Below are 26545 nucleotides of genomic sequence, written 5' to 3' on the forward strand. Positions count from 1 at the left end.
ACAATAATATCTAGAAGAACATATTTAGGTTAAAAGGTTATACGTATACATAACGTTTACACCTCTTGTTTAGCGAAATAAAATATTTCATTGGCCCGCGCTATCTTTCCTCCATACAAGAACAAAAATTTCATTTAACAGAAGCAAGTGCGTCTGCTCCAACGAAACCCCTTCTTCGGGGTTTCACTTCCTAAAAAGCTTGGACATCCATCGCTCCTATCTTAACAGCAGCACCAGCAATATTTATTTGTTTTCATTTAAAAATACTTAGCGAATTGTTGTAAGCAACGAAAGTTATTGTATCATTTCCGTAACGTATGTAAAGGTATTTTTCATGTGGAATATTGATATTTCCTATATAAAAAAAATACTTTGCTAGAGGGCCCAATCTCTAAACAGACCAAAATGGTTTATATTATGGCTTTGGGCATTCATGAATCAAGCCAGGCTTTCGAAGCGTGCATCAGAACACATAAGACATTAATAGCTAATGAGATAGGAAATTTCGGCGCAGTAAAAGCCTTAAAGAATTATGCCAATCAAAACACCGCGAAAAAATCAAATAGTAGGAATTCTAACCCCCTCACATAAGTGAATTACAGGGTGGCTTGATTTGCTGTGACCAGGCGTTTTCTCAAAACCTTTTTGAGATTTAATTTTGAAGTTTTCAGGGTATGAATATTTAGTTGGGAACGCTTTAAATTAAAAATTTAAGAAAACTGGAATACGTTTTCACGCTTTTTTTAATTTATGTTATGACCTATAAGTGCTAGGGAAATATTTTCAATGAGCAAATTGTAGAGCATACTTTTAAACCTAGAAATAACTTATGTTCGATCACAAACGAACAATTTTTCACTTAAAAAAAAAGTTTGCCATAGCAGACCAAAGGTTTCTTTAACAAAGCTTAGGTACATTTATGTTTAACCATCCAAAAACGGATATAAACTATAACGCTTTCATTTTTTAACTATATAATACTAATTTACGAGACACGATACTTCTCGTAAATTAGTATTATATAGTTAAAAATTGAAACTTACACCATGACTCAAAAAGAATTTAAGATAAAGAATAACGCTTTCATTGTTGTCTTCACGTTCTCCAAAACCAATTCTTTTCAAGAGCAAAATATAGTAGTGTTTCATATATAAGTTAGTATCAGGGGAAAAGATAACTAGAATCAGAACCTCTTAATGAATTTTTGATAACGCCACTGATACATAATTTAAATTGGGGGCAGTGAGAAGAATCCAGTTGTCTGGACATATGTGTGGATTTGCAATCAACGCCCGCTCCAAGAGTTTGCTAATAAGTTCCTTTACTGTTATTTCATTTGGTTACAAATTGGTCTTGCAATTGGTTCAAACTCGTGATCAAAATTCCGCGTGTATTTTGTTTTCCAAGTTCAGCTTACGGTTAAATAAAGAATCGGTGTTACCTATAACCGAGAAAAAGGATTGCCAATATGAACAATAAAAATCTCTAGAATACTGAACTGAAAAATATCATGGATGGATTCATTGAGTGTACAGTCTGTTACAAAAGTTTTCGACAAAGGGAGTTTTTGCATTTTCTCGAAACGTGTAAACGATAGAAAAATTAAACTAGAAGCAAATTTTAATATTTTTTTATTTCCTTTAACGTGGAGTCGTCGGTTTTTCCAAAGCGACCATAGTTTTGGCGGTAACGCCAGATGTGGTTTTTGACAACTTTTTTAATAATGGAGTTACGCCCCTGAAACCGGCATTGTCGTATTCAGGGTTGTCGATTCATATTTAGAAAGTGTCACTGTCATCGCTCTAAGACCAACGGTTGAGGAGCTATAGTCGGTTGCAATTTTGGTTTTGATTTACGAAAAAAATAGGCTTGACGAGAATGGAAACAATAAAAGTAAAAAATTGGTGTAGAAAACTAAGATAACTTGTTGTTACCATTCAACTCCCTCAACCGATTCCGCCAAAGTTTGTTTTTACTACAATTAACATAATATCATAAGTATGACACTTCATGACAACGTTTCTTCAGTATGTGTTTAGAAGTAAAATGTTGTGTTTGAGTTAACGATCGCGTAGCTTTTCAACGCCGAGACCGCGAAAAGTGTTACAAATGTTTTTCAAAAATCTATAAAAATTATTATTTCCTCAGACAATTCTTAAAATACCACTTGTCTCTCGAATATTGGCGAAACTCCTCAAACGCGTCGAAGCAACCTTGCCTCGAGTGAATCTCGTTTTTAAAATATGTTGATAGACACAGGAACTAATAGTTTTAACATTGAAACAATGGGAAGTGTCATATTTATGATATTATGTTAATTGTAGTAAAAACAAACTTTGCCGGAATCAGTTGATGGAGTTAAATGGTGGCAACAAGTGATCATAGTTTTCTACATCAATTTTTTACTTTTATTGTTTCCATTCTCGTCAAGCCTATTTTTCTAAGACATTCCTATACAATACAATACAATATTAATTGTTGTGGAAAGTCTCAATATTTGGAAGGAATGCCAAAAAGGGACATTTAACGTCTTTTAGTTTTTCGCAAATCAAGACCAAAATTGCAACCGGCTATAGCTCCTCAACCATTGGTCGTAGAGCGATGACAGTGACACTTTCTAAATATGAATCGACCACCCTGAATCCGAAAATTCCGGTTTCACGGGCGTAACTCCATTACTAAAAAAAATGTCAAAAACGATATCTGGCGTTACCACCGAAACTATTGTCGCTTTGGAAAAACCGACAACTCCACGTGAAAGTAAATAACAAAATATTAAAAATTGCTTCAGGTTTCATTTTTCTATCGTTCACAGGTTTCGAGAAAATTTAAGAAAAATGCAAAAACTCCCTTTGTCGAAGACTTGTGTAACAGACTGTACAGTTCGTAAATTCCCCGATCATGGTTAAAAGTAAACAGACGTTTTAAAAATGTCAACGAAATTGTCTAATAAGACAAATAATAGTTTGGCATGATAACTTATTTCAGAAGTCTAAAATGCTCAAAAGTTTATAGTTAGTGTTAGCGTTAGCAACGATTTTTAAAACCAAATCTGTGTCGCTTGGAAATGTTTCGTGGGATACTGCTATGATGATGGAGTTAGAGTTTTGGTAAATTACCCACTTTTTTATATAAAGCTGCTGTCAGTGTGGTTTTCAGATGAATTTTAACATTGAGCATCCTTCTTGAGTGTACTTCATAAGTGATGCTTTGGGTAAACTCAATCACAAAATAGAGAAAAGTGTAGAAAATTCCTTTCCAAATTGGGTCGTTGTTTTCCGCAAAATCAGTTATTAAACTGAAAGGAATAACACTTTATATTATTTTTAATGTTAATTTTTCTGATGTCAACATAAATCAAGTATAGTTACTTATTGTTAATACTCCGCCAACCCCAGAATCTTAAAGATTATTCAACAACTGACAATTTATAATATTAGTGTGTCCTTACAGTTAAATTTTTATTTTAAGATAATATTGTTAAAATAAAATTATAATTTTAAGATATTGTTAAAATAAAATTTTGAATTTAAGATAATATTGTTAAAATGGCATTATAATTTTAAGATAATATTGTTAAAATGAAATTATAATTTTAAGATAATATTATTAAAAAAATAATCATTTTCATATAATATAAGACGGATTTTTTTCTTTACAAGCTTGAGTGGACTGTCGGTTAATTGCGAGGTAGTTGCTAAACAACCTTAAAGATTTTACAATTTTAAAAGTTTCATTTCTCGCCTAATTTCAATTGGATAATTAACGCACTCAACACTAAATCATAAATTTCCCCAAAAGCTGTCACACGTGTTCAGGAAAGTATTTAGATCGGTGGAAGTGTATTCCCTGAACCATTAAGTAGAGAACGGGGTTAGGAAGTTTAATGTAAAATTTTGAGGTATTTTTTTTGTTTTAGCATAAACAAATGTTACCTGAGTTACAATGCCGATGAATTTGTGAAAGTGTACCGAAAAAACCTATTTCCTATAGTTTCGCTTGTTTTAGAACAAATATACGGAATAATGTATAATCTTATAAGGCACATTCTTCCTCCTAAGATTTAACCCGGACACAAACCCCAAGTTGATTTTCTATCGACGTTATCAGGGTTTGGCTAAAATATCCATGGATTTAATATAGACAATTACATTATATTTTATCTTTTATATAAACAGTTAATTTATTGTGTCAATAAGACAAATTTAAAAAATACTTACAAACCATTGAAGGCTTGAATTGTGTACAAGAGGTGGGATAAAATAAGAAAAAATATACCACAAAGATAATAAAAGAAATACTTCTTCCCAAGTATTCGTAACAAAGTTGAAAGTTCCGGTACACTAAAAACGAAGATCAAATTTAGTTTAAGTTATTGTATTATATGCTTAATTGAACCCAATAAAAATATATCGGATTTTGAAAAATAACGAAACAATTAGAAAAAGAATATAGTTAGCTGAAAATACGGGAAGTGGTAGCAGAAATTCAAAAATTAAGTTCGCCCTGGTTCTCGGTATATTGCGCCCCCTTTAGGTAAATCTAAAAAAAAATTCTTATAGCAGTAATAGTTTAGTTCAAAACTACAACCGCTCTGTTGTTAATCTTTTACACTGTTTCTGAATAATATTTAAAAAATGTTGACTAATAGTTTTAACATTGGATCAAACTCTAGGATCAAAAATTAAGGTTAAGGAAAAAGTTCACCTAATTATCGATTATTTTATATCACTTTCTTTGATTTTATAATATTTTCTTAAAAACCTGATTTCTTATGTTATTTTATTTGCTCTATAAAGTTTTCAATAATTTCCGATGATTACTCACATTTGTTCGATAATCAAATGTATTTATCACACATTTCTGTGAATTCTAGGGCTGCTCGGACACATCATCACATTTTAACAAGATATAATAACTTGGGAAGGTTTTGTTCTATATAATTATCATGAATTTTGCAATACTACTTCAATTTAAAATCTCTAAATGACGCCCCTGGTTTTCTGAGTAACTTGGGCATTTCTTTGTTAAAGGTTCGCTTGAATGTGATGTAAAACTTAACTTAAAAACAACAACATCCAATTCTTGTACACTCTGTTTATAAAGTCTTCGACAGGTGAAATTTTTGCCCTTTTTTAATTCTGCTACAAAACTATAATAGATAGATCGATGAAACTAATTGCAAATATAATTTATTTTCCAATATCTTTCATTATTTATCGGTTTCGTCCGCCAAAAATTAATAGTTTTGTGGAAACCGTCAAAACTCATTTTTGAACACTTTTTAAATATTGGTTTCACGGCACTGACCCGCGCGTTTTTGAATTAACAATGGTTGGTTCATATTTAGAAAGTGGAAAAAGTATCCCTCTACAACCAATGGTTGAGAAGCTATCGCGTTTACAAACTTTCGTCGAAACTAGGAAACACCTAAAATGCATCAAGCGATTATTAATAACGCAACTTCAACAGCGATCCAACAACATATATTTAATTAAAGGCTGGTTTAAAATTGTGGTAACAATTATTATAAACAAATTATAACGCAAATAGCTTTTTAAAAGCTTTGTCGTATAAAAAAGGATATTCTTACAACCACTTGCCAAGTTGTCCTAGGAATTTGGTTTTTTTAAACCAGCCTTTAATTAAATATATTTTCAATGTTGTTGGATCGCTGTCTAAGTGGCGTTATTAATAATCGCTTGATGCATTTTAGGTGTTTCCTAGTTTCGACGAAAGTTTGTAAACGCGATAACTTATCAACCGTTGGTTTTAGAGGGATAATTTTTCCACTTTCTAAATATAAACCAACCATTGTGAATTCAAAATTGTGTTGTCAAAAATGAGTTTTGACGGTTTCCGCCATACTATAAACCGATAAATAACGAAAGATATTTTAAAATAAATAATAGTTGCAATTGGTTTCATCGATCTATCTATTATAGGTTTCTAGCAGAATTAAAAAGAGGGAAAAAATTTCACTTGTCCAAGACTTTTTAAACCCAGTGTACAATAAATGTTTTTATTTTTAAAAACCACAACTAGTTTCTTTACCCCTTCGGGAACATCATCAGGTCTAACTCACAAATGTCAGTTTTAAATAAACAGGTAATTTTTTCGAAATCAAGTTTGTGTACCATTAGTTTTTAAATTACGGACGACCAACTTGTGCTCATTAATTCTGAATTTAAATTTTCGTTTAGTTTGTCCTATATTGACAGAGTCACAATTACAGTGGAATTCTTCACCAATTATTGCATGGCAGTCGCTATTCGGCAGACATCGTTAACGCTCGGGCTTCCGTTGAATTCCAACGTTAAGATATTTAAATATAAATATCTTAACGTTGGAATTCAAATCAACCTGATTATTGTGAATTCTGTTTATATTGGCTAACCGTACTACGCTTGAGTTAGACCTGATGATGTTCCCAAATGTGTAATGAAACTAGTTGTCGTTTTTAAAAATAAAAACTTTTATTGTACAAGATGTGGATTTTGTTGTTTTTAAGTTATTTTATATACAAGTGTCTTTATTAGCCTAATGGGTGTAAATGTAAATCTTGTTATTGAATATTGACTGAGAAAAACTAAAGATAATACTATGATTAATTTCATTGATACCTTTAAGTTTAGATGGATAACAAATTATACTTTTCTGATAAAATGTGACAAAGATAAAACTATTAAAACTAAATTTAATAAAATAAATAAAAAATCTGGAAAAATCATAATCTGATCCAAATTTTGAAAAATCAATGAACATTTCAAATTGCATAATGTGATATTGATAATCACTTTGATCAATATTTACTAATAAGTAATAACTCGACTAAATAATTAGTCAATAACTCACGTGTATATCTTAACTAATCGATAACCCGAATAAAAAATATTCAAGGACGTGTACCTGATTGTTTTGTTAAAACTCAATTACTCGATTAACGAAAATGTATCCTTTTCGAAGTTCTCGATAAACCAACTCGATCGCTCAGCTAAATCCACTACTCGCACAGCCTTAGTAAATTCCAATGATTTTCGTATGACTAACGCAACTGATTACTTAAAGGGACTTTGAAAGGAGAGCTGTCGGGTGGTTTGAGCTCCATTTAAAATACGGCGTTCGGTCGCCTTTCGTCGTATTTACAAAGTCCCACTCTGATGACGTTTTGTTGACGTTTTTGAATCGATTTCAGACCCCTCGCAACTCCCTTGAAAGCCCTGTTACGTGACTTCACTCTCAACGTATATAACCGACCATAGTCAATTAGCATTTAAAAAAATCTAATAGGTTAACACAGTGATAACAGTGATAAGTTTTTTTTTAATTTGTGATATATCTCTCTCAAATTTAGTTTGCTTTTCCCATTTCGAAGTCACTTTCAGGCTCCGTATTGACTATCATATCGAAATTCGTTCGCCGAAGAAATAATCTAATTATTTTAATTAAGATGTTAATTATAACGCAAAAAAGCCACTCGACAATAAATTACTAGGTCCATCTTTCGATGTTCAATCAAACTACAATTTCTTTAAAAATGCTTTACCTGTCGGAAATTATTTGTCCATTTGATGATTCGTTACTTTGAGTAGGTTCAGAAATCCACCATTTGCAAATCTCAGATATTTTTAAATTTTTATTTTTAAATTGAGAAATCACCCTACATATTTTCAAAACAAAAATTACAAAAATTAGTACAAAACAAAATTAAAGGTATCGTTGTTAAAAACGAAAAAAAAATCCATCACATAAAATTAAAGTAGCTTAAATCATAAATATATTACCAGGAAACTATATTTATACACTTTGAATGTCTCAGGAAGACGTGGCCCATATGAGTATCATAAAAACGGTCGTGGTTTACAGTCGATATTTTCTTGAAAGCTGTGGTTAGCTAAACACGACCCCAATTCGATATTACGCTTTGTCGCGAGTAGAAGTAGAAGTCTGAATTCCTTCTCAACCATTAAATTTTACAAGAAAAAAGCTATGTTTCTTCAATTCATTATCTGGTGAGTGTCTTTCATTAACTTTTTACGGAAGGTATTCTTAGTGACGCCAGTAATCTAATGAATTCCTTACATCCGACGTTCACCCGTTTTCCCAGAGGTTTTCGTGGCTTTATATAGTTTTCTGATATTACTTACAACACTTTACAAAGAACATTGTTTAAGCACAAAGATAAGCTTATGTAAAAAAATCGCTGAAAGCCACTTTGACTCATTGCAAGTTGTTGTTCAACTGCTACATCGCGGATTCTGAATCAAAATCAAAATGTCGCAATAGAAAGAGCCAAAAAAGTCCTTAACATATTGTGATCCTACAGATTAGAATAATATTTTTATAATTCGACCTGTGTAGCTGGTCAGACAAGGGCTTAAGAAGAATATGAGGCCAAATGTATCAGTGTATTAGAAATCACAAAGTAATATTGATATTAACTTGCTATATCAAGCAAGTCATTTAAGACCTCAGTCCACTTTTCTATGGCGTAATTTAAGTCATGTGCATGAGAATCCGTAGTCGGGTAGCTAAAAAATTAAGACTTTATTTTCAACTAAGCCGTTTTCATACCAAAGATTCAGTATTGTGGATGCCTAGTACATTATTCTTACTGTCAACAATAATTGTCTGACAGAACTACAATTAATATTAATGTATCAGCGTTGGTGTATAGTACAGAGATAGCCATACGGTTTTGTTGCTACTGTCAACTTCAGCGATAATCGTATTAGAATCCCATCATATAACAAAGGTAAGTCAATTGTAGATAAGAAGCTTCGTACAGTAATTAGTAAGTGTACCATTTTGGGCATGGAAGGCCGACTGATCAGCTCGTAGCAAAAATTAAATTTTGTCCGTCTTCGAGTTAACGTTGTTTTTCGCACTTTACTCAAGATATAATAAACCATTTCTTATCGGAAATTTATTAAAATTTCATTTTTATACGTAAGAAAGTATTTTTAAGTAAAAATTATCCTTTTCGTAATTAATTTAATTGCAGTTTAATAGTATTTTTTTTAAATAGAGCTAATACCCAAGGCACCACCTTCGACCACATAAGCAATGTTGCTTGTGCGTGATCAAGTAACAGGTGGCCGGGTTACAATGCGTAGGAGGGTGGTGGCAAGCCCTTCATGCCACGCGAGCCAACAGCTCCCTACACTAACTATTACCGTTAACCTCAGCAAGTTTTTAAGGGAAGGGGAAACCGAAGATCTAGGTGGAAAACCCCTTTAATCAGTGGGGAGAGAACTTACAAACTCTACGCAGAAGGAGTGGTAACATTTAACCGTTAATCCTTTGCTTCGTAGGGAAAATTAGTCCGTAGAACCGTTCATATATTCTAGGTTAAAAATAACGTATTTAGTAAAACCAGATATAATTTTGTGGAAAGTGAAATTTAGTTTTAAGTTAATTTGGTTTTATCACTTCCAGAACTTTTTTACACCGCTGATTTAAAAAAAATGAATTATTGCATTTTTATTTAGGTGTATCCGTCTAGCATCGTGTTAATAATTTTGAGAATTTTAATTACAGTAATGAAGTATGGTAAATATTTGAATAATTGTTCATAATAATAAACGTTTGGGGCATTCAAACTTAATCCTCTATGTAAAGGCGTCTTAATTATTCAAAAGCATAAAGAGTGAGAAGACTGAAATAATTGTAATTTGAGGATCAGTAGTGTACGAGCCATACCGCTGTAAGGTAGTACAGCCAGAACAGGGCTGGAGACCCAACATTTAAGTTCTGTTGATAAATGTGTTTACTTACATTATGTGCGTTCAAAATTATTTTTAGTTTTGTAATATAATATGTATTCATATTAATTACCTTAATGGCTATAAATAACACGTTGCCATTGTGGCTATAAATAACACGTTGCCATTGTGGCTATAAATTACACGTTGCCTTTGTGGCTATAAATTACACGTTGCCTTGGTGAATATAAATTACACGTGGTTGGTTTTTGATTTGAAAGCTCAGCAGAGTTGGAAAATTCTTGATTCATAATTGAGATAAAAGTAACGATTTAAAGCTATTCACAAATCATGCTACGCTACCCATAAACACTATCTCATCAAAGGTCTTTTTTTATTGAAAGTTTTACCAAAATTTGCATACAGTATATTTCACTTGCTCACTAGAATCAGTTTAACACCTATATCTGCTCGCTAGTCAGCAGTCAACATAGCCATTGCCTCCACCATTTTTATTAGTTCTAGACCAAACTATTCGAAAATACAATCCGGAACAGTTTGGAATTTTTAGTGACGTCACATTTAGTTTTTGAACAGTACTGTGGACTGTTCGGAAATGGCAAATAGTTTTAACCTAATAAATCTTTATATAAAATACGAGAGGTCACGTGATTTCTTTAGATTCATCGTTCAGTTAAATTTAGAGAGCGTGCGCATATTTTAATTTGTTTGAGCTCGACCGAAAACGCACGCGACACTACACGGAAATATTAAATAACACCTTTTTAACATGTTTGCGTATATATTTTTATAGAAAGAGCTATTGCAAAAATATGGTTCCTTAAGAAAAAAATATCTTAGCTCGTAGTATGTGTCTTTTTCTTTCGAATTTTTCACCACTACCCTATTTTATATCCATCGCGGCCGATTTTAAAATTTATTTTAAATATTTCCATTAGAATAAACATGATTCTGAACTAAACACGCGTACTCCTTTACAATTTAAATTTTCCTCAGTTTACTGTTACAGTTTCAAGGCTCAAATTTAAGGAAAGGGTTTTAAAACATATGAAAGGTGAGGAAAATCGATGGAAATTATTTTAGAAATGTATTTTGATTTTTAAAATAATTGAGAAAAATAACTATTTCATTCTAAAACTTTTCCAATATCTGTGCCTTCATAGAACACAAATACTCCCCCTTTAATAAACCTTACAACTTCTTTGATAAAAGCATTTTCTAATTAATATGGATCTAGGGGCAGGACAATTACCACTTTATCAAGATTTTGTCTGTAAATGTGTAATTGAATATGGGTATTTATTTGAAAGGCGGAGAGCGAAGTGCTCGGTCTGTTCTTGGAGAAACATTTCTTAGTCTGTTACAAGTGAGTCCATAAATTAGGTAGGGTAACTCAACTTTAACAGGTCATTGAGGTCAGTACTTATATTCCAGGTTCACCGGAATATATTAAATATCCTATAATCATCGATAGTCTCATCATTATGCCCCGCGAAAGCTGTTGGCTCGCGTGGCTTGAAGGGCTGGCCACCTCCCTCCTACGCATAGTAACCCGGCCACCTGAATTAATGGCTTTAAAAGTCGCTTGCTGACTTAGGCATAAGGTGGTGCCTTGGGTAATAGCCTAGCTGATTATAATCATCATTATTATTATTATTATAGCGTCCACAGCCCGGACCAACAGCCATATAACGCAGAGAACTCCACAGCTGACGAAATCCAACGAAACCTCCGAAAACGCAGCAAAGAGATGACCACCCCGCCACTTCGCGAACAGCGGTAGAAACACCGACTGTAAATTTTAGAGGACGAGTTAAGCTGGTTTCACACTCGACGAAAAATTAGCAGCGTAAAGTTGAACGTTAGCGGTATATCGAATGGGAATCAATTTTCAGCTCGGCGTTTATTATAGTCTTTCCAGCATATTTTCCGTCGAGAGTGAAACCAGCTTAAAGCGTAGCCTTCCCTGTAGAATTTTGCTTTCCCTGCGCATCAATCACTTCGAAATAGAGAGAGAGAGTCCGTCAAGGTCATTTGTGCCACGCATAGAGTTAGAAAAGAAATAGAGGGAAGATTACCGCGTTAAGGCACCCCTGTTTTTCACCGGGAAAATTCACCCCCCCCCCACGCATGTTATCTGGTTGACCTTGAGCGACTTCCGTCAGCCTGAACGGTGAACGGGGCGTAAAATACCTCGGGAATACCAGTCCTCTAAAATTTACAGTCCGTGGTAAGAACAAGTAAAGATAACCAGTTAACATAGAACGGGAATTAAAGACTCGAAGGGAAGGTACCACGAACAACGGGCACACTGCGGGAAATGAGCTTTGACAGTGCTTGGACCTCCTCCGTTGGCTTGAGCCCATTTTCTGGACTGACCTGACCGAATTAGCAAAGTGAGGAAAGGACCATCTCACCAAGGGTAACATCCCACCGTGCACCCCGCCCTTGTGGTTAGCAAGTGCCGGACCTGAAGCCCAGTGAAACCCCCAGTAAAGCTTTCCTTCGACCGTTAAGGGATAACCGACATTTGATTGCTGTCCACAATTTACATCCGCTTCCCCCTTAACTATCCCTCTTTTATCGTTATCGAACAGAAGCGCCCTCTAATGATTTGCTATTTCGAAATTGCGTTATAAGAAATAAAATTTGAGTTAATATTTATTTAAAATTAAGTTTATTAATTGTATTCTTAATGAGTTATTTTTTTTATTATTTTTAAAGATCATCTTATTATATGCAACGGAGGGAGATGTTTACAAATCAACATAGAATTCCTTACACAGGTGGGAGGAATATGACTAAATGTAGGACACGAATTTATAGTACTGGCATAACCTCATAATCAAACCTGATTAAGTTTAATCACCCGGAGAAGTTCCGAAGGTGAACCGAAGGACATATCTTCGTCCAACTGGGCGAATATTATTACTAGTATTGTGGTTACTTTTTCCCAATGGTTTTATCTTTGGAATTCTGCAACACGATCTTTTGTGGTAAAGTGGTATTCGCTCTAGATTTCACTCAAGGAGTCGTTTTAAATTGCGATTAACAAGAGGTTATATTGTTTAAGTCAATTATAATTTTAATCTACACGCAAAATATAAGCTACAATTGAAGCTTGTGCTTGTACTTGTACAAAGTGTATTTTCTTTGGAAACCACAAAATAAAGATTTTTCGTCGACACTACTATGGAAATTACTCTTCTTTCACCAGAATTTAGCTATGGTAGCTTTCTCCTAACATCGGTTCTATTTAAACTCCCGTCTAATATGAAAAATTCACTTCTGCATAATATCCCGAGAAACGATGCCCCTAGCACATTTTCGACTGTCGTTCTAATATATTGAAACAGATATTACTTACCCATTCATCCAATGATAGACTAACTTTGAACATACGGACGCTTCTTCTTCGGGCGAAAGACGCTTAAAAAGAGAAATAAAATTATTTTACCAAAACTGAAATATTGAAAGGTGGTGATTTGGTATTTTAAAATTTCCATCGTCTTTAGTTAGCACACGTTTTCCTAAATAAATTATTAATATGGCTGTGAAAAACTTAGCTTTTCGGTGCTGCACTGTATTTAAGAAGGAGTGCCATACTCCTTTAACAGACGGAAAGATAATAATTAAATTATTCTGCGAACGTTTTGTTTGATTATGTTACCTTATATTAATAAGTTACTAACAATAGTAGTAATTATAACACTATAGCAAAGCTACATTCCTGTGACAAAATATATATTATTTTTTTAAATTATTTGTTTTGATGGATTAATTTTGGGCTTATTTTGTGTATCGAGTTGGTTTATTTGGCCCAGTAATTATAAATGATGTCTAGCCAACGTGGCAAAAGTATGGGAATTAATACAAGGTAGCTTTATATTAAGAATATCAACTTGACCAGTGGATCCCAACCAAGCTCTTTTCCTTGTGCACAGAGTTGGGAAGCTGCAGAGAAGTTAATTCGCCATTAATTTTGTAATAAAATCATTCGTACTAAAATTAAATTTTAAATTCAATTAAAAATGCAGAAGCGTTTTTTTAATCAAAATGTATTCATGGATCATCAGAGTTCGTTAGTTCTTTTACGAACTTAACAATAATACCAAGATTATTCAACTATAGGGTTGGATGTAGGGCACTTTGGACCGCCGCGCCGCCGAAAGTTCCGATCCACCTCCCACTCTCTTCCATCGCTTTTATTAGATAAATAAATTAACAAAATATAATTATTAAATTTATATATAATAAATATATAAAATAATTAATTTAAAATTGAGTCATAAAAGTATATTAATTGGATAAATTACTTTCTGGATTTATAGCCGCCACTAGTCTAGCCGCTAGCTATGGCCCCGCCCAAATTTCAATGTCCCCTCAGTTTCTCTTTTTGGGTGTTAAGAGGGTAGGATTTTCCGCCCTCTTGGAAAATGGCCGCCATTATTAAATAATTAATTTATCTAAAACTAATTGACCGATTTCAACAACTAGTCCTTCATTTTATATGTTACGTTCGTATCTAACTAACAAAAATCTTAGATTGAGATTAAACTTAATGGGTCAAAGGTTGATGTTTAAAAGACACGAACAAAAAGTGCATTATTTTCAAACTATACCACATATCATCTAGAAATAATTTTTTTTTAAATACTAGAACTGAAGGCCTACGTGTACAAAACACCATGCAATTTAGTTCATATAAATCAATTAATAACTAGAGAAGATATTACACCGCGATTTTTCAAAAAACCCGAGAGCTTGCGGTCCAAACACCTGATGATCGCTACGAGCGTTTATTTACGGAACAAAAAGAGTGAAATGTATTTTTTTTGCACATCACGCCATTGCTTAAGCCAATAATATTTTGGTTTGCGCGCATTCAACGACCAGACAGTGTATCGGTTCATCGGTTATTAGTTAATCTAAAATGGATGGTGCTGTTAGTCTTGTTTGTTCGCCAGCAAAACAAAATAAAGTACGGATAATATGCTTAATTGGCAAGCATTGAAAAAAAAACCGATAAAATATGCTTTAGTAACTCTGGCATTGAGAAAGCTGTAAGCAGTTCTTGTGTGTTGAAAGACAATATAAATACCAAAATAGAGAATTCTGAAACGGGTGCCGTTAAATGTCATGCTACAGAAGGTATATTCTAAAGGCCAAGTGAGCTGCTGAAACTTCATCTTTAGATTTCGCAAGTGCATTCGAGCAAAGTGAAGAACCAAGTACGCCCTCGCAGCCTGTACCAACTAGACGTAAAATAATAAAGCAGTGTTCACTATGCTTGATTTGTTTTAAGCAGTACGCGAAAAAGGAACCCGCATTATATAGAATATCTGAAAAACCGAGAGTGGAATCTCTATTGAAAGCTGCAAGGTTCTTCAAAGATCACGTCTACGACGAAATTTGTGTTAGAAGATGCGTCTAACGTGTTTGCAGCGGACAAAATGTGTATTAACAGTTACATAAAGAAATACAAGAGAGAAATATCGAAGGTAGCCTCGGATGTAACAATGGAGCTCGATGATTCAATGAATGATAAGTTCAAAAAATTAATCGATACAATAATCTTAAATTCCTCTGGTTACGCGCTCTTTGACTTAAGAACATCTTTTAACAATGACTACCTTCCAAATAGCGAAATTTCCAACCACCATATGAAATATATGCTAATTCAACATTTCGGAGAAAGTATTTCATTCGCGTACACCCAAGGCAAAAACCAGTCACAGATAGTGTACTCGTCTAACCGTCCTTTAGCATCGGCAGTTAGTAAGATCGCGTCAATTTAAAAAACTGAGTTAGAATGTGCAAAAGATTTTAAAAGGGAATGTGAACAGTATAATTTTAAGTTAGAGGGAAAATTTTGTGATAAAGTGATCTTCTAGAAGCAACCGAAGAATTTGTTCGAAACCATCCGAAGAAAATGGTTATCTTTCTTTTGAACGCTATTTCCATCGTATGACCGCTCTGAGCCGTTTTGGAGAAAATGTGATATGGTTTTTCAGTGTTTCTACAATCTAGTTCATAATGGCCAGAAAAAGACTCCGTTGCATGTCAGTAACGCCCAGATGATGCACGAAACGTGTAGATCTGGACAATTTATACTTTCTTCTAATCGTCTTGGACACTGCGTTTGCTACGACGACGTACTTTGGCAAATAGATCCATACTAAAAGCGGAAGGTCATAGAATTCCAATATCAAGTGCTAATGTTCCTGGATATTTTATTCGGGGTGCCATGGATAATTTTGATCACGAAGAAGCGACGCTCTCAGGACTTGTTGTTTCTCAAGAAACTCTTTTATTCATTTAACAAGATAGGATTCAGAAGCCACATAACGAGCCTCAATATTCCGAACAACAAAATATAAACAGTCACGAAATTGACCCCAAACAAAGATCGATTTCGGTTTCTATTCCCGGTCCAGATATAGTTCCGCGTTTTAAGTCAACTTAAAGGGTAAAAATACCCGAGGACATAATAGGCGTTTTGGATCATAGGCCAAAGATCGAAAGTAATGATGATTTCACCTCTAATAGTTAAACATTGTAATTGCAAAACCATTTCGGATTTTACCCCGATTATACCGCATCCAGCCTTATAATTCGGTACGATAAACACTGTGATGATTAATTTTCAAGACGCAATGTCTCAAGTGGGACAAAATCAGGGTTCTTTGTGGAGTGATGAAGGAGTTTATCGAATCGCTAAAGAGCTCCAACTTTTATTTCAAGAGCGATTTTCTAAAATATTTCTTGGCCTTGGAGGTTTGCATATGGAAAAAGTTGTCATTGCCTGCATTGGTTCTTATTTAAAAGGTAGTGGCGTTGAAGAAGTTTTTGTTGAAACTGAAACGATGGGGCCAAGAGTTAGAGATAGCGCTCCATTTGGAACCCATTAATCTAGAGGAATCACAGCTTTGTCTATGTTTCACGAAGTGATGACCTCACTACTATGGGACGAGTAAATTACCGAAATCGACGATGTAACAATAGAAAGACTCTCATTGACCGCTAACCATATTAATCAGTTGTGCTAGGAAGCAAATGCGGAACGTGTAAAAGACCTTTGTGAAAAAATTAAAAAACTGATATCGTATTTGAATACAAATTTCAACACATTTGTGGAAAAGGGGGAGAACTGCAGTCAGCAGTTCAAATACTGGAGTAAATTTCTATTCAATATTTTCCCCTGCTTTGAAATTTACTGTGAGCTGACCGAGAGAGCAAATGGAACTTACACGTATCAGGAGTGCGAGCTTCTTGGCCTCTATTCCTCGCTTTCGATCGTGTTAACTATTGTCGTTGGGGCTCAGTATATTACCAGGATTACCTAAGACTAAATGAAGAAATCCCGGAAATATACGAAGAGTTTACAAATGTTTGTTTTACAGTCCATCATACCAATCAAAACTTCAGTGCCGTTGCTATAGACCGAGCTCTTGAGCAACATTACAATAAACCGGCTAAAAGCGTAGAAGAAATTATAGGTATAACTAGGAGAAAGGAAGCGGTTGCAAAGCACGACCTCGTAAAGCACGATAAGTTTGACATAGCTCAATTTCGCCGAGATTTTTGCGGTCTAAATTTCGAAGACAGCTACTCTTTGCATCATTAATATTCCACAACTCTTACCGATCAAGACCACGTCAGTGAACGGAAAATGTACGATTTCATAAAATAACACCGCAACCACTTTCAACTTCACGCTGAACACTCGCACATCGACAATTTTATAACTGGAAAACAAATGAATGCATTGGAAGTATCTTTCAAATTAAGCTGTTTGGATCTCGGAGAAGAAACGTATTCAGATTTTGTGCGAGAAAGATTCGTACAGAAAAAGCCCCTTTTCGATCCGATAAAGAAAATACACCAGCAAGCAAAAAGTGCACTCGTTCAGTTAGTCAGTGTTAAGAAGGATACGATTAGTGTGCTAAGGTACACTCTGTTCAAAAAGTCTTTGCCCGTGGGAGATTTCGAACATTTTCGAACCTCATTTCTTGTATAGTTGCATCAAGTCGAAGCGGACATCGGTAATAGATTAATAAAATGTTTCGCTACAAATTGGCCAAAATCATTTTCTGGATAGACTTATAATTTGGCCTATTTTGGCCTAAAAGAGGGGGTGTCAACTTTTTTATTTTTGATCTCAGGTCATTTTAAACCATATTTTCGTGTTCTCTGGGGTTGATTTATATTTAGAAAGTGTTAGAATTATTCAAATCGACGCATTGGTTCAAAAGATATTCACCAAAAATGTTTTCACAGAAATTGAGAATTATCTAAACATCTCACCAAGCCATTTAAAATAATAAATGTTAACGGGTTTTGTCTCCATCTATAGTTCCTTGAAGTAATCGTTTTTGTTTAATTCTAAATATGTAACAAATTGAAGGTTAACATAAATATTATCTGGCGTCGCCCCTGTTCGTTTTTCAAATGAGCACATGAAAATATTTATGTTAACCTTCAATTTGTTACATATTTAGAATTAAACAAAAACGATTACTTCTAGGAACTATAGATGGCGACCAAACCCGACAACAATTATTATTTTAAATGGCTGTGAAAACGTTTTTGGTGAATATCTTTGGAACCAATGCGTCGATTTGAATAATTTTAACACTTTCTAAATATAAATCAACCCCGGAGAACACGAAAACGGGGTTTAAAATGACCTGAGATCAAAAATAAAAAAGTTGACACCCCCTCTTTTAGGCCAAAATAGGCCAAACTATAAGTCTATCCAGAAAATGATTTTGGCCAATTTGTAGCTAAACATTTTATTAATCTATTACCGATGTCCACTTCGACTTGATGCAACTTTACAAGAAATTACGGGCGAAAATGTTCGAAATCTCCCACGGGCAAAGACTTTTTGAACAGAGTGTACATTGACGTAGCACGAACGCGTGGCTACTCTACTGAGAAATTGTTTTCGTTCGAGCTATCTTCGAACTCTTTGTATTTAAACAAAGATGGAACACTTCGTAAACCAGATAAATCGCCCTTAGTACGTGATCTCGAAACTTCCTTTCCAAAAAATACTTTTGTAAAACTCCCACCGCCTCTTCTCCGTACAGCTGTTATGATAGTCTTTATGTCTCAGGCTAGAAAGGTAGATCCGAAAACCGTAAATCTTAAAACGTTCGGCGATCTCGCTCTGTTTCTTTGGGGAAAATGTCAGACCATATCACCCTTCTGTCAGAGAATAGATATTGTTTTTAATATCTACCAAGATAGCAGCATTAAACAATTAGAACTACTCAGGCGAGTTAAAGCGGAACCAATTTAAGTTAATATTCACAGCATAGAAACTCGTCTTCCAATAAATATGGATTCTTTCGGGGCTTCTACGGAAAACCAAAGGGCACTACAAAGTTTTTTCCTGAAGTACATATAACAAAGCGATGTAAAATATATAACTGTGTACCTTGGTGGACAGCACCGTAACCAGGATTTGATTTCAGGGGGGGGGGGGGGCACACGCAATGGAAACCAATAAAAAAATAAAATATTGTACATACAACCATACGTTTCAGGGGGACACAACCCGAGCGGCACCCCCCTCTGGTTACGGCCCTGTTTGTGGATATGCCCCGGATGACGAAAATAAGTGCACTGTAAAGTTCGAATCTAATACCCGAGAAGAAGAGCTCTACAGCATCCAAGAAGAAGCGGACGATAGACTTATGTGGCACGTGTATCATTCCCTGACTACCGATAACTACGAAAGAATTGTTATAGTTTTATCCGATACCGATATGTACATAAACGCTCTGTATCACAGCCAAGAGCAGTGATGGGCACTCTCCTCTCACCGTGAGATCAGTGAGAGCAATTGAGAGGAGGTGAGATGCTCTAAGCTTCCAATGGAGAGGAGCGTGAGATGAGTTTCCAAGCTATGAATTTAAGTGAGAGGAGAGTGAGTGGAAATATATTTTTCAAAGAATGTATTTGGAGTGTGAGCGAGTTTAATTTAATTAGTGAAATGATATGAGAGGAGATCAGCTAAAAAGTTAGTTTGCGGTGGTGAGAGGAGGTGAGTTTGAGTTTAGATGTAAGAAAACAAAAACAAAGGAAAAATAAAAACATGACCTTCTTGGAAATAATTATGTTACTTTGGCCCCTAACAAAACCCAAACATACAAAAACACAATATTCTGACGTTAGAAGGCTATAAAGGAGTTAAATGCAGTAAATCTAATGTGGCCATCAGCCAGTGATTGTCGTTTTTCTACCCCTATGAGAACAGTTTGAGAATCTGAGAGGAGGTGAGATGCGCAAAACTTCAAAAGGAGAGGAGCGTGAGAGGAGTTTCACAAAGTTCGCATTTCAGAGAGGAGATTGAAAGGAGATGTTTTATGACTTCCATAAACGGAAAAGAGCGTGAGATGAGATCAGATTTTTCAACAAAACTAGTGGGAGTGTGCGCGAGGTTAGATTAATCAGCCAAATTCGATGAGAGGAGATGAGATAAAAAATAGTTTACGGTGGTTAGAGGAGATGAGTTTAAGTTAAAAATTTTAGAAACGGGAATGAGGTGGAGTGAGAGTTATCACAAAGTTTTGAAAAATGCCCATCACTGGCCAAGAGACATATGTTCAGTTTGGCTTGAAAGAGCTATGGATTTTGTGTGGTCAAAAAGCACAACTTGCGCGGTTCCACTACACGAATATTTTACGTATCTAGATAGAAATGTGATAGCAGTATTGCCTGCAGTACACGCGCTAACTGGTTGCGACACAACTAGCAAAGTTGGAACCAAAGCTGCCGCACTAAAATTTGCGTTGACGATTGGGCCAAAGTTGTTACACGATTTTGGAAAATCTCAGATAACACAAGCCATTAAGTCAAACGATGCAACTTTCAACAGTATCATCGAATGCGATCAAAAGTTGATTTCGGGAAAATAGCTCCAACGTCGTCCAGCATTGAACTCCATATTAAACGGGACTTTTTGCAATGCTTTGAATGGGTAAACGTTCCATCGCTAGATCCTCTTCAATTAAATGGTTTTAAAAATTCACAGGAAGGAATCGAACCCATTATAACGTCTGATGTTAGGCCAAACGATCTAGTCTTACCATGTAAACTCTTGTTTAAAAAGTCTTCGACAGCTGAAATTTTCCCCCCTTTTTAATTCTGCTAGAAAACTATAATAGATAGCTCGATGAAACCAATTGCAACTTTTATTTATTTTCCAATATCTTTCGTTATTTATCGGTTTCGTCCGCCAAAAATTAATAGTTTGGCGGGAACCGTCAAAACTCATTTTTGACAACTTTTTAAATATTGGTTCTACGGCACTGACTCGCGCGTTTTCGAATTCACAATGGTCGGTTTATATTTACAAAGTGGAAAAATTATCCCTCTACAACCAACGGTTGAGAAGTTATCGCGTTTCCAAATTTTCGTTGAAACTAGGAAACACCTAAAATGCATTAAGCGATTATGAATAACGCAACTTCGACAAAGATCCAACAACATTGAAAATATATTTAATTAAAGGCCGGTTTAAAAATAAACAAATTCCTAGGACTACTTGGCAAGTGGTTTAAAGAATATCCTTTCTTATACGCTAAAGCTTTTAAAAGCTATTTGCGTTATAATTTGTTTATAATAATTGTTACCACAATTTTAAACCAGCCTTTAATTATATATATGTTGTTGGATCGCTGTCGAAGTTGCGTTATTCAGAATCGCTTGATGCATTTTAGGTGTTTCCTAGTTTCAACGAAAATTTGGAAACGCGATAACTTCTCAACCGTTGGTTGTAGAGGGATAATTTTTCCACTTTCTAAATATAAACCGACCATTGTGAATTCGAAAACGCGCGAGTCAGTGCCGTAGATCCAATATTTAAAAAGTTGTCAAAAATGAGTTTTGACGGTTCCCGCCTAACTATTAATTTTTGGCGGACGAAACCGATAAATAACGAAAGATATTGGAAAATAAATAAAAGTTGCAATTGGTTTCATCGAGCTATATATTATAGTTTTCTAGCAGAATTAAAAAGAGGGCAAAAATTTCAGCTGTCGAAGACTTTTCAGACAGAGTGTACATGTGCGAAATGTGCGAGAGACACTGTTTGTAAATGTAGAAAAGCTTCTCTGCCATCATGTTGCACAATTTGTATATGTAATGTAAATAAATGTTGCCAAATCCCTGCAACTCCGATGTTCTAGGCGTTTTTCGAAAATTAAAATAAATTTTAATTTCACTCTTGGCCTTTTTGCCGATTTCACTCAGTTGATCAGGTGCACATTAAACTTAATTTTTTAATGCTGATCAAATTGAATTTTATAGACTAACCTTGATTTTAGTAAAATATTTCCATTTGAAACTGAACCTTTATATTAAATTGAAAAACAACCAAATTTAAAAACGATCTTAGATTTTTTTTAACTAGGGGTCAAACTAAAAGTGTTATAACTTCTCTAGTTATTTATTGATTTATGATTTAAATTGCATGGTATTTCGTACACGTAGGCCTTTAGTTCTAGTGTTTTCTAAAAAGCTAATTTATAGATGATATGTGGTATAGTTTGAAAATCATGTACTTTTTGGTCGTGGTCTGGAGGTTTTTAAACTTAAACCTTTGAACCATTAAATTTAATCCTAATCTTAGATTTTTGTTTGTTAGCTACGAACGTTACATATAAAATGAGGTGCTAGTTGTTGAAATCGGTCAATTAGTTTTAGAGATATTAATTATTTAAAAATGGCGGCCATTTTCCAAGATGGCGGAAAATCCGATTTGGGTCATGAGCAACAGATTTTTTTAATTCACTTATGGTTCTCTTAACATCCCAGATGATAAACTGAGGGGACATCGAAATTTGGGCGGGCCATAGCTAGCGGCTAGATTACACCAGGAGCCTACAAAGGTGGAAGACTATAAACTTGGTCAAGATCAGATTATTTCGCTTTAAAAAAATGCCTATCCTGGATTTTTTTTATTAATTTGTTAGTAAAAACCTTATTTCACGAATATCTGTCAGTTTTTGAGATTTTACAACCTTATTCACAGTTGAGAACGCGATCTCAAAATATTTGTGGTCCTGACTAATTTCTTTTATTTTTAACGAGTTTCTACTAATTTACAATTAGCATATTCATATAAATTAACCTCTTTTCAGCTAATGCGGACAGGCGCTTTTATTGCGGGTATAGCGTCGTTATCCAACCTTAAAGTTGAATAATACTTAATCATAAAATGCACTAGTAATTTGTATCTTACCTCCTCCGAGATGTTGCCTTCGTGTCCCACATGATACCGAGGCAGAGTATCTGATTTAAACGATAAGGCAAATATGACCACAATTAAACTGCATTCACTGCAACTCAGCACGAACTTTGCAACATCGTCTATGACGCCCTAAAAATACAATGTTTATCTTTGATATTTACTAGAACTGACAATTCCAACGCCTTACATCCTTTGAATCTTTAAAAATTAATGTAAAGCTTTTCAGGGAGGGTATTAGAAAGCAACTTGATTACTACCACTTTCAACCGTAAAGTTGCGTTGCTCTACCCGTAGTTACAGGTTCCCCTTCCCCCGTATACCTAGTTGTTTTGTTTGACATTTATGTTATTTACTTTTGATATTACTTTTTCCCTCGCATTCTTAACCAATATTTATCAGCCATCGAGGAGTAGGAACTAGTCTGGATCAATTTGTTGTGTGTATATACGGTACTAATTTAGCTATTTACTGAAGGTGGGTTGGCGAAGTGGCTAGCATTTATGCCTCGCAGCAAGAGAAGCCGGGTTTGATTCTAGATTGTGGCACTGGGTGAAAACTCGGAACAACTCCTTCTGCGTTGAGTTTGCAAGTTCTCTCTTCACTGGTTTAAGGGGTTTCTCCCCGAGCTCTTCGGTTTCCCCGTACAAAAAAACTTGTTGGGGTTAACGGTGTAGGGAGCTGTTGGCTCGCGTGGCTTTCAGGGCTTGCCACCACCCTCCTACGCATTGTAACCCGGCCACCTGCATAAAAGGCTTTAAAAGTCGCTCAACGACTTAGGCCTATGTTGAGGCCTTGGGTATATATAATATTATTTTAATTAATCTTAAATAACCCTCGGTAAGAAATTTAAAATAATTAATTAAACAGTTTTCTTGAAATAAATTAAATTAAATCCCCCCCTTCCCTTTCCGAAGTGCAGATCTTTCCTAAGCCTTTCACGAGGTATGCGCTGGACAAAAGACAAAATAAGCACCAATTCCTCAGCTCACAGCGATCCCATGAAACCATTTTCACGTTCGCGGCTTCAGGCCTACCACCAGGTAACTAGACTCCAACAAAAGTGCGAAGTTTCCTATCCTGCAAGGCGATAGATACTAAAAGCTTCAGCGTACTCATTGTCTATGGTGCGCCCCGAGTTTCCGATTGGAAACCAAAGTCTAAGAAACACGGAGACCCTCTAAGCCCCCCGCAACCACGTAGAACTAGCCAAGATATAATTTGCGTAGATCAGACGACGTCATCCGTAGCAACCAAAACCCAAGTCTGAAATTAACCAATGTCCCACAAAAAACCTGAGGTCTTAAAGTGTTTGTTTTTCACCCCGCCCAACATTCCCCGCAAAAAAAAACGAATAACAGAGCCCTAAAAGGTCAGAATTCTGACAGTCTGAAAGCGAGAGAAGCCATGTTGGAAAAATACAAAAGAACGCGTGATATGTTGCGCTCGAATATTCAAATAACCTAACTGAATTCCTCGCGCCATGTCGCAAACCCAGATGACATCCATCTAGGGCATTCCGAGAATCAAATTCCAAGCAGCCATGAATCCGGTAAAAGCAATGAATTCCGCATCCTCAAGCAGTTCCCAGAGAAGAAAGCCAGATGAACGAAACCAATTACCTCGTCTAACCAGATGTTTCAGACCGTAATCCGAAGTTCCTACCCCAGCTTGTAAGAAGTTCGTCGTCGTCATCCGGACATCCTTACCGTAGTTTGGCCCGTTCCATAACATTAGCTGGGCATCCGCGCCGTAAAACGAGAAGAATTGTCACCGCGAAACAAAGAAGCCCCTGTCGACCCTCCCCAAAAACGTGTGTGTGCCTGTCTTGCAGTGGCGTAGCCAGAAATTCGGCAAGGAGGCGGCGGAATATGTTAATTTTAAGAGGGGGTCGAGAAGGGCTGGAAATTTAGTATAGTCAAAGGTAGGCCCAAGGGGGGTCGGGACAAGGAAACCCCTCCCTTGTTTACGCCACTTGTGTCTTGCGCAATCCGAGCATCCGCTTTCGTACCGTAAGCGAAGAGCAGCCACAAAGAGAAGAATCCAGTGATGAGTAGGAATTTTCTATATCACCCCTATTGCAGAGTAAACAGGGTCAAAATCTGAGATAGCCAGTGAAAGGTAGAGAAGTATTCTCAAAAAAGGTTTAAGCCCTCGCTATTGTCAAAAAAGAGTTTCAAACCCGGTCCCCTTGAGATTGAGAGCTCATTCCGTTTGGTATATTTATACAGTTACGATAACCTTTTTTGCCCTCACATTTATCAGTTGAAGTTAGTTTTTTGTAATAAAATTATTTGTCACCAGTTTAAGTGTAGTATTTTAAATTGTTATATTTGGTGTTCAGTGTATAGATTTTTCGAGCCCAAGATGTAAAAAATAATCTAATTTTAATGAATCTATGATCAAAGAGTGTATTAATCTATGTTTAAATCCCCCGCTCATAATATTTTGAGTAGATAAAGTAACATTAGTCGTGGTGACCTAACCATCACGAGACTCAAGGTGAACTATTTCCTTACATATAAAGAAAATACATGTACATTTGATTTTCCCCATTTTGTGTAAAGTATTTTTATAATGTGTGTTAAATTAAGATTTTGTGATTAAGGACAAAGGGTTTCAATTCTGGATTCGAATCTCTCATCCTTACCGTTTATGAAACCCCCTCTCCATGATTCACCCCACTAAAATTTCAGTAGGATACACGAAATTGATATTGTTATTCGTAACCTTAAAGGAAAAGTCCAGGTTCGGTAAAACTTGGGTCTATTTGAAAGATCATGTTTAAATATTCTCAAAAATATCAGTCGTAAAATTGTATCTTTTTTTAATGACGATAAATTAATTTTTAAACGACTGAAATCTACCCGCCAAGCGAGCTGCCATTTTCTTCCGTCATCCCTCAGAGAGATCGCACGCGGAGCAAGCGCGAGCACAAAACAGAGCGCTGTTATAGCGCGAACAGCTCGTGAGTAAAGTCCTAAAACGTCACCGCGAAACAAAATGGCAGATCGCTTGGCGGGCAAATTTGAATCGTTTAAAAATTAATTTATCCTCATTAAAAAAAGATACAATAAGTTTTACCCAACCTGGACTTTCCCTTTAAGTTTCGATAAGAGGTGCTATAAACTGTCCAAGATGACGGGATCTTGGGAAACCAAATAGGGAAGGAATTTCATATCTTACACATTTATCAGTAAAGTTTAATAACAATTTAAAAGTTATAAAATTTAGTTGTGTTTGCAGTTGTAATAATAATTGCCTATTGGGGGGAAATAGGTTCCATTTGTTAACTAAAATGAGAAAATGAGCCAAAAAATGGAATACTATAGTTGGTACTTTTGCTGCTTTTTATCAATAACGATTTTAATGGCAGATTAATTTCCATTTGGGCGATGGGCCATCAAAAATACCTTGCAACTCTTTCAAGTCGTTAGTCAGAGGTGCAAGTTGAGCGATTTTGCATAATACCTGACGTTTCACCAAGGAACACGAAGAAACTAATGTAGTTTGACAACACTCATACCCTTACATATCGCCGGTTTTAGTATTGTTCAAG

The 26545-nt window shown here is 35.3% G+C and overlaps 1 protein-coding gene across 1 annotated transcript in view; it reads right to left on the reverse strand.

Moving 5' to 3' along the window:
• LOC149923379 (ATP-binding cassette sub-family C member 1-like) overlaps positions 1 to 26545 on the reverse strand; it is a 37263-nt gene that overhangs the window by 458 nt on the left and 10260 nt on the right. The window contains exons 5-9 of the mRNA XM_090161607.1: positions 22981 to 23118; positions 13093 to 13154; positions 7547 to 7660; positions 4221 to 4343; positions 3124 to 3298 (exon numbers count right to left, since the gene is read on the reverse strand). Of these exons, the coding sequence (XP_090017733.1) occupies positions 3124 to 3298; positions 4221 to 4343; positions 7547 to 7660; positions 13093 to 13154; positions 22981 to 23118 (612 nt within the window). The remainder of the gene's footprint in view (positions 1 to 3123; positions 3299 to 4220; positions 4344 to 7546; positions 7661 to 13092; positions 13155 to 22980; positions 23119 to 26545) is intronic.

This window comes from Leiobunum rupestre, chromosome 10 (genome assembly GCF_980474605.1).
Source record: "Leiobunum rupestre chromosome 10, qqLeiRupe1.1.hap1, whole genome shotgun sequence".
In the NCBI taxonomy this organism is placed as follows: domain Eukaryota; kingdom Metazoa; phylum Arthropoda; class Arachnida; order Opiliones; family Sclerosomatidae; genus Leiobunum; species Leiobunum rupestre.